At 53.8% G+C, this 13,186-nt stretch overlaps 4 protein-coding genes across 4 annotated transcripts; 2 read left to right on the top strand and 2 right to left on the bottom strand.

Moving 5' to 3' along the window:
- The first annotated feature begins 108 nt into the window (after positions 1–108).
- On the top strand, positions 109–2,804 carry HER10_EVM0003470 (ABC1 family protein). The gene is made up of 3 exons (XM_035473145.1): positions 109–960; positions 1,019–2,491; positions 2,545–2,804. Exons 1-3 carry the CDS (start codon positions 376–378, stop codon positions 2,587–2,589), a joined length of 2,103 nt encoding a protein of 700 aa, XP_035333850.1. The 5' UTR covers positions 109–375; the 3' UTR covers positions 2,590–2,804.
- Positions 2,805–3,385: 581 nt separating this feature from the next.
- HER10_EVM0004614 (uncharacterized protein) lies at positions 3,386–5,449 on the top strand (the record flags this gene model as incomplete). Its single annotated transcript, XM_035474250.1, has 1 exon — positions 3,386–5,449. One exon carries the CDS (start codon positions 3,386–3,388, stop codon positions 5,447–5,449), a length of 2,064 nt encoding a protein of 687 aa, XP_035333937.1.
- A 2,632-nt stretch (positions 5,450–8,081) lies between these two features.
- On the bottom strand, positions 8,082–9,129 carry HER10_EVM0007500 (uncharacterized protein; the record flags this gene model as incomplete). Its single annotated transcript, XM_035477055.1, has 3 exons — positions 8,082–8,595; positions 8,688–8,958; positions 9,027–9,129. 3 exons carry the CDS (start codon positions 9,127–9,129, stop codon positions 8,082–8,084), a joined length of 888 nt encoding a protein of 295 aa, XP_035334120.1.
- Positions 9,130–11,178: 2,049 nt separating this feature from the next.
- HER10_EVM0009285 (O-acetylhomoserine aminocarboxypropyltransferase/cysteine synthase) lies at positions 11,179–12,819 on the bottom strand (the record flags this gene model as incomplete). The annotated part of the gene is made up of 4 exons (XM_035478776.1): positions 11,179–11,553; positions 11,614–12,533; positions 12,600–12,715; positions 12,785–12,819. The coding sequence occupies 4 exons, from the start codon at positions 12,817–12,819 to the stop codon at positions 11,179–11,181; spliced, it is 1,446 nt and encodes a 481-aa protein (XP_035334252.1).
- Positions 12,820–13,186: the final 367 nt, after the last annotated feature.

The following is a 13,186-nucleotide window of genomic DNA, read 5'->3' as shown; positions in this document are numbered from 1 at the left end:
CCTACCTTACCTAAGGTATACAGTAAGGTACCTATCAGTGAGGTGCAGCGTAAATGCGAGTGTCATTGAACCGAGTGGCACATGATCCCCCGAAGATTCCCCGCCGCAGCTAAAGGAAGATACCCACCAGGCCACCAGTAGGTGCCACCAAAAATCCCTACGTCACCACCCAATGGCACCAAAAACGCCCTATTCCATTCGCATTCGTCCGTCACCCCGTGGTCCCCGATCCCGCGATCCTGGGCGCCGCGCGACCTCACCTCCCTTCCCGCGCCGTCCTTCCCCTCCCCCACCGAACGAATTCACCTTCACAACCTGCCTTCATGAGAACATGACACCGGGCCTCCGATCATCAACCCCCGACCCTCCCTCGAGATGAGACTGGCCTTCGTCCTGGGCCGGCTTTGTCCACGTCCGGCCTTCCGAGCTCCAGCGCCGAAGGGCACCACCGCCCAATTCTACTCCACATTCAGGAGCACCTTCCGGAGCTCCCACCAGCTGAGGCGGATACCATGGCGAACCGGCGGCGGCAGCAGTAGCAGCAGTAGATACACGAAATATACCCTTCGAGCCGGTGGTGCAGGTGCAGGTGCTCTCGGCACGGCAGCCTTCTTTGAGCTCTCGGAGAAGGATAATGGAGGCACCGATCAGACGGGCGAGAAGCGCATGCTGGAGGTCAGCCGAGCCGAGATCAAGAAGAAAGTCGCCGATGATGACAGTGGGATTTCAAGGGCGTGGCATACGTTGAAGATTGCCGTGGATGTCTACGTCTGGGAGCCCCTATGCACCGGCGTGCGGTTCCTCCATTTGCTCGTCATCTTTGTTCCCGTCATCGTCGCCGTTCCTGCTCTGTGGCTCGGCAGGCGGCAGAAGGATCGCGACAACGAGAGGAGTGGCACGCTATGGTGGTACGGCTTCTTGGTTCAGTCCATGGAGTGGGCTGGCCCAGCTTTCATCAAGGTACTGCTCAACGATCACCATCAGCTCCAACTGAAGCATTGTCACTAACACCGTGCAGCTCGGTCAATGGGCCGCCTCTCGCTCCGACATCTTCCCAAACGAAATGTGCGAAATCATGTCCAAACTCCACTCCAACGCCCCGGCGCATTCCATGCACGACACCAAGCGCATCGTCTCTGCAGCCTTTGACGGACGCGACTTTAACGACATTTTCGAAGAATTCGACGAGAAGCCCCTCGGTGTCGGCGCCATCGCTCAGGTCTATCGTGCCAAGCTCAAGGCCAGTCTCGCGGCCCCCGGCGACGCAGACCTTCCAGAAGAACCCAGGCCGCTCCGCCACAAGGTCGCAAAGAACGTCGATGCTGCCCTCAAGAGCACTCCGAAGAGGGTTCCCTCCACCTACGTCGCTGTCAAGGTCCTGCATCCTCGCGTCGAGAGGACCGTCCGCCGAGATTTGCGTATCATGCACTTCTTCGCCTCAGCCCTCAATGTTATACCCACCATCGAATGGCTCTCCCTCCCCGACGAGGTCGCGCAGTTTGGCGAGATGATGAAGCTCCAGCTTGACCTCCGCATCGAGGCCGCCAATCTCGCCAAATTCCGCAAGAATTTCAAGGACCGCACGACAGCCTGGTTCCCGTACCCGTACACCGAATTCACCACCCGCAACGTGTTGGTCGAGGAATTCGCGCAGGGCATCCCGCTAGCCGACTTCATGGAGAATGGCGGCGGCGTCTTCCAGCACGATATCGCCTCCGAGGGCCTTGATGCCTTCCTGCGCATGCTGCTGATTGATAACTTTGTCCACGCCGATTTGCATCCAGGCAACATCATGGTCCGTTTCTATCAATCCCATGAGCCGGATCTCAAGTTCCGCAGAAATCACGCCAAGGAGCACCCAGAAGACCAAGACGACGTCACAGAACAGGTGCTCGCTCGCCTGCGGCCCTATCGCCATAGGAAGGACCCTGCTGCATGGGCGGCCGAGCTGCGCAAGATTGACAACGAGGGCTTCCGTCCGCAACTCATCTTCATTGACACGGGTCTGGTGACGGAGCTCAACGAGACGAACCGAACCAACTTTCTCGACCTCTTCCGTGCCGTCGCAGAATTTGATGGATACAAGGCCGGCAATCTCATGTGTGAACGCTGTCGCCAACCTGACGCCGTGCTCGATAAAGAGGTATTTGCGCTCAAGATGCAGCACCTCGTTCTCGGCGTCAAGAGCCGCACCCTCGCGCTAGGCAACATCAAGATTGGTGATATCTTGCAGGAGGTATTGGGTATGGTCCGCGGACACCATGTCCGTCTCGAGGGCGATTTCGTCAACGTGGTCATCAGTATTCTGCTACTCGAGGGCATCGGACGCAGTCTGAACCCGGATATGGATCTCCTGAGCAGCTCCCTGCCCATTCTCCGGCAGCTGAGCGCCCAGAGTGGTGCCGAGATGGCGAAGCATGGTGATTTCAGCATGTTGGTTGTGTGGGCTGGCCTGGAGACCCGGCGGTTCTTACAGGCGAGCATCGAAGATGTGAGTAGTGAACTCGTTTTTGTCAACGGTGTACCCTTGCTAATGCCCTCTAGGTTGAACGTTGCGTTAAATACGATCTCCTTGCACCGAATGTGTAATGTAAACTGTACAGTACTTATAAATGATTGCATGGGTTGGCGCTCTAGATGGGGCATGGTAGAGATATATCTCGTAGAGCAGAGACCTCGAATACACGCCAGATTTAATTTGTTGCCATTCAGTGTTGTATCCCTCTGTGCTGTTTGTCAGCCTTGTATTCACTAAGGTAGAGCATGTAAGGCAATCGATGTCGCTGCTGACCAGTGATACTGACAACGGCGGCGGGGCTGAAGAGGAGGTTAAGAGCGACCGACTCACGATTGTAGATGTCTAGCTCAAAATCAGTGCATACGTACCGGACTTCGCTGCTATTCAGCTTCCTGAGGCAGTCACGAACAACCGCATCTAAGGCAGGTGCATCGCTCCTTCCTCCTCCCTCCTTCCTTCCCGAAGGTGAAGCAGCTCCTTCCCTCAAGCTGCCCCCGCCTTCCACCTTCACAAATTTCTGCTTGGCCCTGACTTTTCTACCTCTTTCTTTGCCCAACACCTCGCGACGACTTCACCTTTCTTTCTCCCAAGGTGCCAACCACATCCTCTTGCAGAGGATTCATCAGGGGATTTTCGCAGATTCATCGTCGCCTCGCAGTCCTTTTTCCCTTCACGGCCACCTTTCCCACACATTGCTTCCGCATCCTCGAGCTCAATTTTGCGTCTCTCGTCAAGTATTTCACGCCTTCTCGTTACTGACTCAAGTCAGCCGGCATCGCAGTGAACAAGTCTCCCTACGCCTCTCAAAAGTGCTACTCGAACCATCATCACCATTCAGCAAATGTGAGATCACGTCACATGGTCGCCATGAGTCTCTTCATCGATCCGGGTTGTTGTCGTCGCTGGAGAACAGTCTTCCAACATCTCCATACGGAATGCGGTTTTCCTACCAATGGTGCCGGGCAACTGGTCAGCCTTCTCCGCTTGTACAGTGGCGCAGGCAGTACCTTCAGGATCACAGGCGAGCAATGGCGGTTCATCATTGATGTTACGCGCAAAGGCGACTGTATTGTGGATATTGTCGCCATCACTCTCATCGCCCGTCATGGCCAGGACGATCGTCGCAATGGTGGGGTTATTGCGCGAGCCTGCGATACTCACCCGACGCCAGCAGACCAGAAGCTCCCGGGGACAGGACATTTGAGATGGTATCCTGTCACAAGCGGTGGCGAGATATACCAGCATTGTTGCGACAAAGAGTGCACCAGCCCTGACAAGTCCACTCCCACGTCACGAGGAACGTGGGAAACTAGTCGACTCCGGATCATTCAAAAGGCTCATGAGCAGGAAGTCTTGACCTGGAGAAGACTGCATAGGGAGGCTACGACGAAAGCATCAACGAACGCTCCAGCTTTGCAGCAGGAGCCTCGGATGAATCGAGAAGTCGCATTGAGGGACAAAAGCAGCACAGCATGCCACACGGATATCCCAAGCTACGAAAAGATCCATCAGCTCAACCACAAACAGTTGCAGCAGATCGCAAAACAACTTCGAGATAAGGTCGTTTCTCTTCACCACGACTTGCAGGCGGCCAGTATCGAAACACAAGCTCTCCGGGCGCGAAATGTTCAATTAGACAAGGAGAATGCTGAACGGTCAGCTACGATTCAAAACACGGCGTTAGAGCTGAGTCGTGTCCGCGAGCGGGCAGAAGAGGTTACCGAGGAAAATCACATTCGTGCGGTCACTACGAAAGATCAAAAGCGTCAGATCAAGAAACTCCTCGAGAAGAACAAGCAGCTCGAGTCTGAGGTCAATGCCAATGATGCCAACGCGGCCGAGAAAGCTGCAAGAGTGCGTATGGAAATGCAAGATCTGCATCAAACGATTGCCAACATGAGAGACGGAACTTTCAACTTCGAACAACTAAAGACGTTGAGAGCTGATAAAATTTTACTTCATCGGCAGTACGAGGGACTCAACGACAAATACAACGCCCTCACTGAAAGCAGTCAGTCACAAATTGACAGAAATGCCGAACTCGAATCCAAGGTGGAAAAGATGGACCGCAAGAAGAAACGCATGGTGGACAAGTTGAGTAAGCTGGAGGACAAGACCCAGTCACAGGAAGAACACATCGAGACCTTAACAGCGGCAAATGACGAAGCCAGAGAAGCGAATGTGGAGCTGAACAGAATAACGGCCATGCTTGAGAAAGAAAAGGAAGAGGTAATCAAGACCAGTCAAGGATACGCTGGGCAGCTGAGTGAGCTCGACAATGAGCTCCAACAGAGCCGCGCCAGGATCGCCGAGCTACGGCGTGATCTGGAAATGAAGACTGACCGCGAAAGACGCACCGAAGCCGCGCTCGAGGAAGCGCAATGGAGTCTCAGACACAAGTCAGCTGCGCATTCGAATCAGACCGAGAAGATCATGGCAGAATTGAGCGACAAGGATACCTTCATTGAGCGACTTGAGGGTGACATTCTTCGCCTTCAACAACAATCGCAAGCCGCCCTACATACGCCGCAACGTGACCGGGGAGCTAGAGTCGAGCACCCTGCATCCGTTCATGAACTGCAGTATCAGCGGGAAATCGCCCGCCAGGCGAAGGAGAAAGCAAGCGACATGGAGAGCAAGCTCGAAGCGATGAAGTTGGCCATGGAAGCTATGAAGTCCGAGTTGCAGACCGAGAAGGCCGAGTTGAACGCTCGTAAGGCAGAAACGGATGCGAAGAAGGCCGAAGTAGAGGCTCTGGCGAAGAAGTGCGCCGAAAGGATGAACGCGGCCAACGCCAAGGAGTCATACACGATGAGCTTGGAGAGGCAGTTGGAGGAGATGAGGGGCAACATGGAGGGCATGCTCGGACGCGTATCGGTCTATCAGGGCAAGAAGCGTCGCAGAACGGAGGGACCAGATTTCCAGCTGTGAGGATGTTTGGACTTGCTTGGACTCTGGTCTTGTACATGGACCCGGGGGTTTGAGCTTGCTGAAGAGGATCAGGTACCAGGATATTTCCTAGAGCCGTGATTTGGGTGGACTTGGACTCTTCTTCGCTGGATTTGCGACACTGTAGGATAATTCAGACTTGGAACAATGGTAAACAGACCTGGGGAATAGCCCCTTCCTTTACATGCCTAATCTTTCAGTACACCAGCTCCATGCCCAGAAGAGTGAAGTCATATCAAGCCACCATAAGTCGAATGGTAAGAGTCATGAATATCTGGGCGAAGGAACTGGTAATGCTTCTTGTTCAACATTCAACTCGGTAAGTGTGGATCCTGCGAACCTGATTTGGGCCTCGTTTCTCGCTAAATGACTTCCTAGATACTTGTCTATGGAGGTCTCGTTGATTTTTCTATGTCTAGATGCTTCAGGGAATAAATAGCAAGTGCGATCTCCCCTGTGTAGTTGTCCCCCTCATTAGCCATCCTGATGGCAAAGAGCAGTCATGACGATATCGTCCACAGTGTTAAGTACTTGCGCTTGGTGTTGTCTGTGAGAAAGGACCGTTTAAGGCCGTTGATGAGGTGGCCAGGAAGGTGAGGAGGGGCCAAAGGTAGTAGAATGTGCTGAGGAGGCAGCCTTGGTGCAGACGCAAGCACTTCGATGGAAAGTGAGGCCGAGTTCCTGGGTTCTTCGAAGGACCCCGCGGTTTCCATGCCTTCTGGCCTTTGTCTGCCTAGTCTTTAGGTCCGCTGGGAATGTAGAATATAAGAGTGTACCAAGATCTTCAGTGATGGCAGACGTATCATCAAAGCTTCAGTTTAGAAGACGTTGGGAGGTGTTTTGGAAGAATTCTTTGCATTGCTTAGGTGCATGGTTGGATGGCGTTTAGGGTGTTTGGTATTGCAGTTCGTGCATTTGGTACGAGATGATTCATTGTAACCGCTACTTGAAACGGTGTCTTGCTACTCCGAGAATGCCTACTTCAACTGCCATAACTCTTTGCTGCTCTGCTGCTGTGCTGCTCAGGTCATAAGCGTCCAGTCATCATCGGGACTTGGTGGGCGGATGTGCGCTATCAGCCATGACAGTCCCCCCGCTGAGACGAATACCTAAAAGAGATGTTAGCAAGATACTTAAAACAAGATAAAGAGAAACTTACTTTCAGAGCCGACGCCGTCTAGGCTAAGTTACGGTTCCAAAATGATTCTTGAGAAGCTTTTGCAAGGACATCGATCTTCTCAGTCATTGTTTCGGGTCGGTTGTTCATCGTATCTTGTTTGTGGGTGAGTTCCTTCAGACTGTTGCGGGTGTCAAGCATGAACGTTGAATGTTGCTTTGTATTTGCTTCGATTGATTTTATCAAAGCCTTGATCGTGGGAGATTTCTCCATGGCATTTACAACGCTTCTCTCCACACACTCTTGTATTCTTTTGTCGGGTTCTGAGCTCCTAGACCTGCGAAACGGAAAAGCATTCGTTCGATTCATTTGCGATGTTCCTGTAGAGAATGTGCGCATTGGGCCGGCGGCTACTCCAGGCGTAACACGCAGAGGTTTCAAGAGGAATGGAATCAACTAACTGGTTTAGCTCTGATCACTAGATGATATCTTGATAGAATTCAAACCTTGGTTGTCATTATGCTGGTGAAATGCAGATGCTGTTGATAGCTTGTTTGTTGTTTGTTGTTTGTTGAGTGATGGACGAGCTATCGCAGGAGTGATGTCTTCTTGTCAGGATTACTGGCTTCCACTTCTTCCAAAACTCTTCAGTGACGTGGTACGCATCGTTTCAATGTAGGGTCGTCGAGTTATTGCCAGCTGAATATGTCGGGGATGGAGGCTCGTATCACGAGGCGAGGCCGGGGCCAAGGAGACGGGAAATCTTGGTGACGAAAACGAAAGAAGAAGCAGAGGGACCAAATCGTGCTCGCCCTTGTTCGAGGTACAAAGATGCAGCAGACGTCGATGCAATCGATAGGTAGGTGATGGGGGAAAGTGAAGCAAGAATCGGCAGTGGCGCTGAAGATTCCGAATGCCCTCACAAAACGGCGAAGTGAGGAAGGTTTGAGACAGGCTGTGCAAAGAAGAAATAGGCAGGGGCTTCCACGGAGGATTCGGAAAAAGCTACTCTGATAAGGTAGTGTTATCAGAAAGCAAGTGGGAAGGCGCGATGGCTGCTCTAGGCATGAGCGGGTGTGAAAAAACAAAAAGGTAAATACCATCGTTGACGAGGAAGAAGTGGCACCGACCTCATGTGAGGTCCTCCATCTAAGGCACTTGGCAATTTGAACCCACTTGTTAGTTAACGTGGCATTTGAATCATACCTGAGAGATATCTATGAATGTGGTTGAGAAAGAGAAGTTCTCACCCTTTCGCTCCCCATCGATCCCTCATCATGTAAATAGACTCGTAAAACAATTCCCTCACTTACATGCAGCACCTCCCAGTGCTCTCGCCCCACCGCCAGAAGATTGAAGTCACACCAGGCTGACAGAAATCGAACAGTAAAAGTCGTGAATGTTGAGCCGAGACCTATTCCTATAAACCCCAAACGCCATCCGACCATGCACCCAAGCAATGCAAAAGATCTTTACAAAACACCTCTCAACATCAACCTAAACAGAAGCTTCAACCCTTTGCGGTCCCTCCTCCTTCTCCGCCTTGCTTTCCGACACCTTCATCCCCTCCATCCCCGCCGAGATCCCCGTGAACGGACACACCCCTCCACTGCCAGGACTATTCGGCCTCCTCGTAGGTAACCTGCTAGGCGACTTCGGCCCATTGCCACCAGGCACCCCATTAACAGCAGTTTCCTCATCACTCTCGCTCTCCAAAATCTTCTTCCCGTGAAGGTACCCTTCCTCCTCAATCTCGATCCCCTCCCCATCCTCGTCGCCGTCGCGCTGGAACTCTGCGCCGTCTTTGCAGTGCCATTTCGCCATGAGGTCGTTCTGGATCCAGATGACTTTTCCCAGGGCCTTGACGAGGGCGATCTTCTTCTGCATGACCATGCGCGGGTGGGAGAGGATGGCTTCGGTCATGATGTCTTGGATGAAGGAGAGGCAGGCGCCGAGGTGGATGTATTCTACGTTGAGGGGGTGTTTGCGGCCTAGGCCTACGTGCATCATTCTGCCGTGTCGTTAGCTGTCTGTTGTCTCTTGCCAACGGCGCAACAAAGTCTACGGGGATAGAGGTGGACCGTGTGGGACAGGATAACATACCCAACCTTGTCGAGATACTCCCAAAACTCCATCTTGCTCGGATCAGAGCACAGCTTCGCCAGGTACGCCCTGAGGAACATCTTGCGGTGCAGAATCTGCGGTGAGTTGTCGTCGGGGACCTCGTCCATGGGCCCCTCGAAGGAGGTGGAGCGGGTGGTGAAGGCGCGGGCGGTGATGTCGTACTGCAGCAGCTTGTGGTAAACGATGTTGACGACGGCGGGGATGAGGGCCTTGACGTATTTCGCGCCGTGGATGAGGGCCTCGATGTCTTCTGTAAGTGGGGTTTGGTTAGCAGGTGTAACTTGGGAGAGGCTCTGACGGTTGTGAAGGCTGACGTACTGCTGCTGAAGTCGAGAAAGCTGTGGAGGTAGCGGATGCGGGCCTCGAGGTCTGTGTAGAGTTCCTCGCGGTCGATGTGGTTCATGTGCCTCATGAGACCCATCTTGGCGGTTTCTTCGCTATGGCGGGGACGAGACTTGGGGTGATCTTGGTGTTGGTGTTCGAAGATTCCCAATGCTAGCCGAATGCCTCGGAAGTATCGCTAGAAGCTCTTTTCGATGAAGATATACGGAATTCGAAACTGGTGGTCGTCGTCTTGTCGATTTGGTAATGCTCGAATCGTGAATGGTTCTTCTCAATAACCCATTTCAACCCTCCCAAATGCGTCAGAAAAAGGGGACCCCGCGATATTTGAATGAGACGGGAAAGGGTCCCCATCTAACTGGCCATTAACGGGACGACATGTCTTCGCAAGACCCCAACCTTTCTTCCTGCGTCATCATGCGCCGAGAAGAATTCAATGACCTGATCCCTCATTGACTTGCAAAGTTGCGTGGTGCAGTCCCTATCGTCGGGCAGAGGGCCAACCGGCCGATGGTGGTCTGATGTTCTGGTTTGTGCCAAAGTCGCACCACTTTCTGGTCTACCCTAACGGGTGCTGACCAGGTCCAGGGAAGCTGGGCAGAGCGCCGCAGAGCCAGGCTGGCGGGCGGGATCCACCGCGGATGCTTTAGCGGGGTGAATGTGTAGGGCGATCCGCCGCAGGACGCCGTTGCGACCGTGTGATTCTTCAGGTCTTGGGCTGCCCCGGCGGGACCGAGAACTCCCGCGCTGCAAGGGTCCGCCGCTTGTTTTCGCATCGACTGATTCTCGTCGTGTTGGTCAGATGGGAAAATCTGGGCCTGCTGCGGTTGGTTGGGACTGGGACGCGCGAGTGGATCTGTCTTCTAACTTTGATGATTACTGGTCAGTAATTCAGGTTTGACTGGTTCCTGGATTGTTTTCTGGGGAAATTGGGACGAAATATTACCGGTGACATGCCCTTTTCCCATCAAGCTGAGATCGCCTTTGCATCCGTCAACCTTTCAGCCCGTGATGGCAGGTCTCTCATCTAAGGGTTCAGAAGAATAAGGAATGCGATTTGATTCAGTTGCTTAGGTTTCAGGGCTGCTGTTGTTGGCCATTGTTCTCGCCAAGCTTGAAAGACTTTTGACGTACATTTTTTTGTCCGCTCCCTGTCTCGATTCCTTCTTCAGGGTCCAGTTTGGTGTTCATTTTTGTTCCGCCCTTTCGTAGTCATAAAAATCTCGTCCAGCCGCGCGCGTCTCCCAATCTCAAGAGCGCCAACTTCCAACTTCCTCCATCCTTTACTTCTTCTCCCCCTCCTCACCCTTCTTTTGCGCGTCCTTCACCTCCGTCGAACTCTCACCACCACTCGTCTTCCCCTCCTCCCCACCCTCCCTCTGCGCCTGCCTAGCAGCATCCATCTCCATCGTCTTCCTTGACGCCTCCCGCTCTTCAGCAGAGACGTTCTGGCTCGCGGCCTTGGCCTTGAGCATGTGTGGCGGGATGAAGCCCATGGTTGGCTTCCGGGGTGTCAAAGCAGGTAGGCGCGGTATGTTGATGGTATTGGTTCAGGGAATGTTGAAGAGCTTGTGTTGTGGTCTTTTCCCTTGAACAAGGTGTTTTTGTCCTTGTGAGTGGAACTTGATGTTCTACGGTGTCTGAATGTGTAGATGAGATGTCGTTGAGGGGAGTGACGGCGTTGAGGTTGCGACTGATGATGTAATCGCACAAAGGTGACGGAAGACGAATCGGCGCGGGGCACGGCTGGGACGGGACAGAGGGGTATCGCAGCTCAAGATCATTTGGCAAGCGCGAGTGTCCATGCCTGTGCCTCCTGCCACACAAGCGACTGCTTACCTAGGTACCTGAGGTACTTTTCAGGTACCACCCCAAGAAAGCCGTGCAAGGGGATTGCGAACGTTGTGATACCGCAGTCTCACGCCCACCGGCAACATTCATCGCAAACTTGCATGAAGTGCTTACTCAAGTAGTCAAGATGATCGTTACATTGCTGTCCTGAGCAGCCATAGTGTCTAGGTATCTACCATAGTTCTTTCCTACACATGGAACTCATCTTTCAATCCGCCTGCACGCCCAGACACAAAATCAAAGTAACCTCCCAAAGCCACGCTTTCCCAGGAACACCTCAAGCCTCGACAGAAATAGTTCCATCCGTCCCAGGCCTAGGCGCGCCCGTCGACGCCTTCCCCATGAACCCGCCCGAAACGAGGTTCAGCGCCTTGGAGAAAGGATCCCCGCCCGCCTTGGTCGCCGCCGGCAACCCGGCCTTGTCAAACGCCTGCTCAAAGTCCTTCTTGATATCTTCGAACCCTTCGATACCGACCGACACGCGTATGAGGTCCGGGGTGACGCCTCCTTTGATCTTCTCCTCATCGGGCAGCTGCTGGTGCGTCGTCACCCAGGGGTGGATGATGAGCGTCTTTGCGTCGCCCACGTTGGCCAGGTGCGAGCAGAGCTTAAGGTTATCGACGACGGAACGGACTTGTTCGATGTTTCCGGCCTGGATGTGAAATGGTTAGTGATTACCTCCAACTGGGGTTATCATCTGGGGCCAACTTACAACGCCAAAGGTCAAGACACCACCCGCGCCATTGGTAAACACCCTCTTGGTGTACTCGTAGTCGGGATGCGACTTGAGGCCAGGGTACAGCACCCAGTTGACGCTGGGGTGTGCCTCGAGCCACTCGGCCAGCTTCTGCGTGTTCTCGGCGTGCCTCTCTCCTCTCAGGGCAAGCGTCTCCAGACCCTGGAGCAGAAGCCAGGCGTTGAAGGGACTCAGGCACGGTCCAAGATCACGCATGCTATCCATCCGCAGCTTTGCCGAGAGCGCCTTGTACCCGTACGTCTCCCAGAACTTGAGCCCGTGGTATCCGTCCGCCGGCTCCGTGAACCCGGGGAACTTGCCCGACGCGCTCCAGTCAAAGTGGCCGCCGTCGATGACGATACCGCCCATCGATGTGCCGTGGCCGCCGATCCACTTCGTAGCAGAGTGTGTGACAATGTCGGCGCCCTGCTTGATGGGCTGGCACAGGTACCCGCCCATACCAAATGTGTTGTCGACAATGAGGGGGATGCCGTGCTTGTGCGCCACGTCCGCAATGGCCTTGATATCCGGGACGCTGTGCTTCGGGTTGCTGATCGTCTCAATGTAGACGCATCGCGTGTTCTCGTCAATGGCGGCGTCAATATCGGCGGGCTCGTTGCCGACGACCCACTTGACGTCGATCTTGAACTTCTTCATGTACACTCGGAACTGGTTGTACGTGCCGCCGTACAGCCAGCTGGTGCTAACAAAGTTCTGGCCCGGCTCGCAGCAGTTGGTCAGGGCCATGAACTGCGCGGCGTGGCCTGACGCCGCGGCCACGGCACCAACGCCGCCCTCGAGCATCGCCATGCGCGTCTCGAAGACACTGTTGGTCGGGTTGCCCATGCGCGTGTAGACGTAGCCATCTTTGCTCCATGCGAACTTGCTGGCGCCATCTGTACTTCGACGTCAGTAGATGCATACATGTATTGCGTGACCGGTCCGAGGATGAAGCTGCTGACCTGCGGCATCTGTAAAGTTGTAGGCGGCTGTCTGGTACAGAGGCACAGCTCGGGAGCCGTTGACTGGGTCGGGCTCTTGGCCGCCGTGGACTGCAAGCGTGGAGAAGCTTGGTTCCCTAGTTGGCCAATGTTGTTAGCTTCAGGTAGCAGTGTGTCTCAAGGCAAAGGCCGAACGGGCTTCTCACCAGTCCACGTTGCTAAGAGATCCGGACACAGGCATCTTGAAGGTGGTAAAAATATGTTTTGAGAGGGGTAGTAGTCTAATAGTTCGTTCCGGTTCCTAGTCCAACTCCGAATTCTCTGTTGAAAGCTGCCGTTCCAACTTTTTGTCGTCCCATCATGGCAAATGACAAAATCTTAAATGTTTCCTCAACGCCCTTGGATCAAAATGCATCACTTCGTTTCAGTCGTTCGATACCCCTCAGATGGGCGCACAGATTGCGGCTTGTTGCATGTCGGAGCTCTCTCGATCTCCGGTCTTTGCTGATAAGTGAGCAAACCCCGCAAAAGCCCCCTCCCCCCCTTTTTCCCAGACGTTCCCGAGACTCCACCCAGAGGCCGTGTTCAGATCCCATATCGGGATGTCG

Source organism: Colletotrichum scovillei, assembly GCF_011075155.1.
Source record: "Colletotrichum scovillei strain TJNH1 chromosome Unknown Contig00005, whole genome shotgun sequence".
Lineage (NCBI taxonomy): Eukaryota > Fungi > Ascomycota > Sordariomycetes > Glomerellales > Glomerellaceae > Colletotrichum > Colletotrichum scovillei.
The sequence above is the reverse complement of the archived record's forward strand: the minus strand, read 5'-3'. Positions and strand labels throughout refer to the sequence as shown.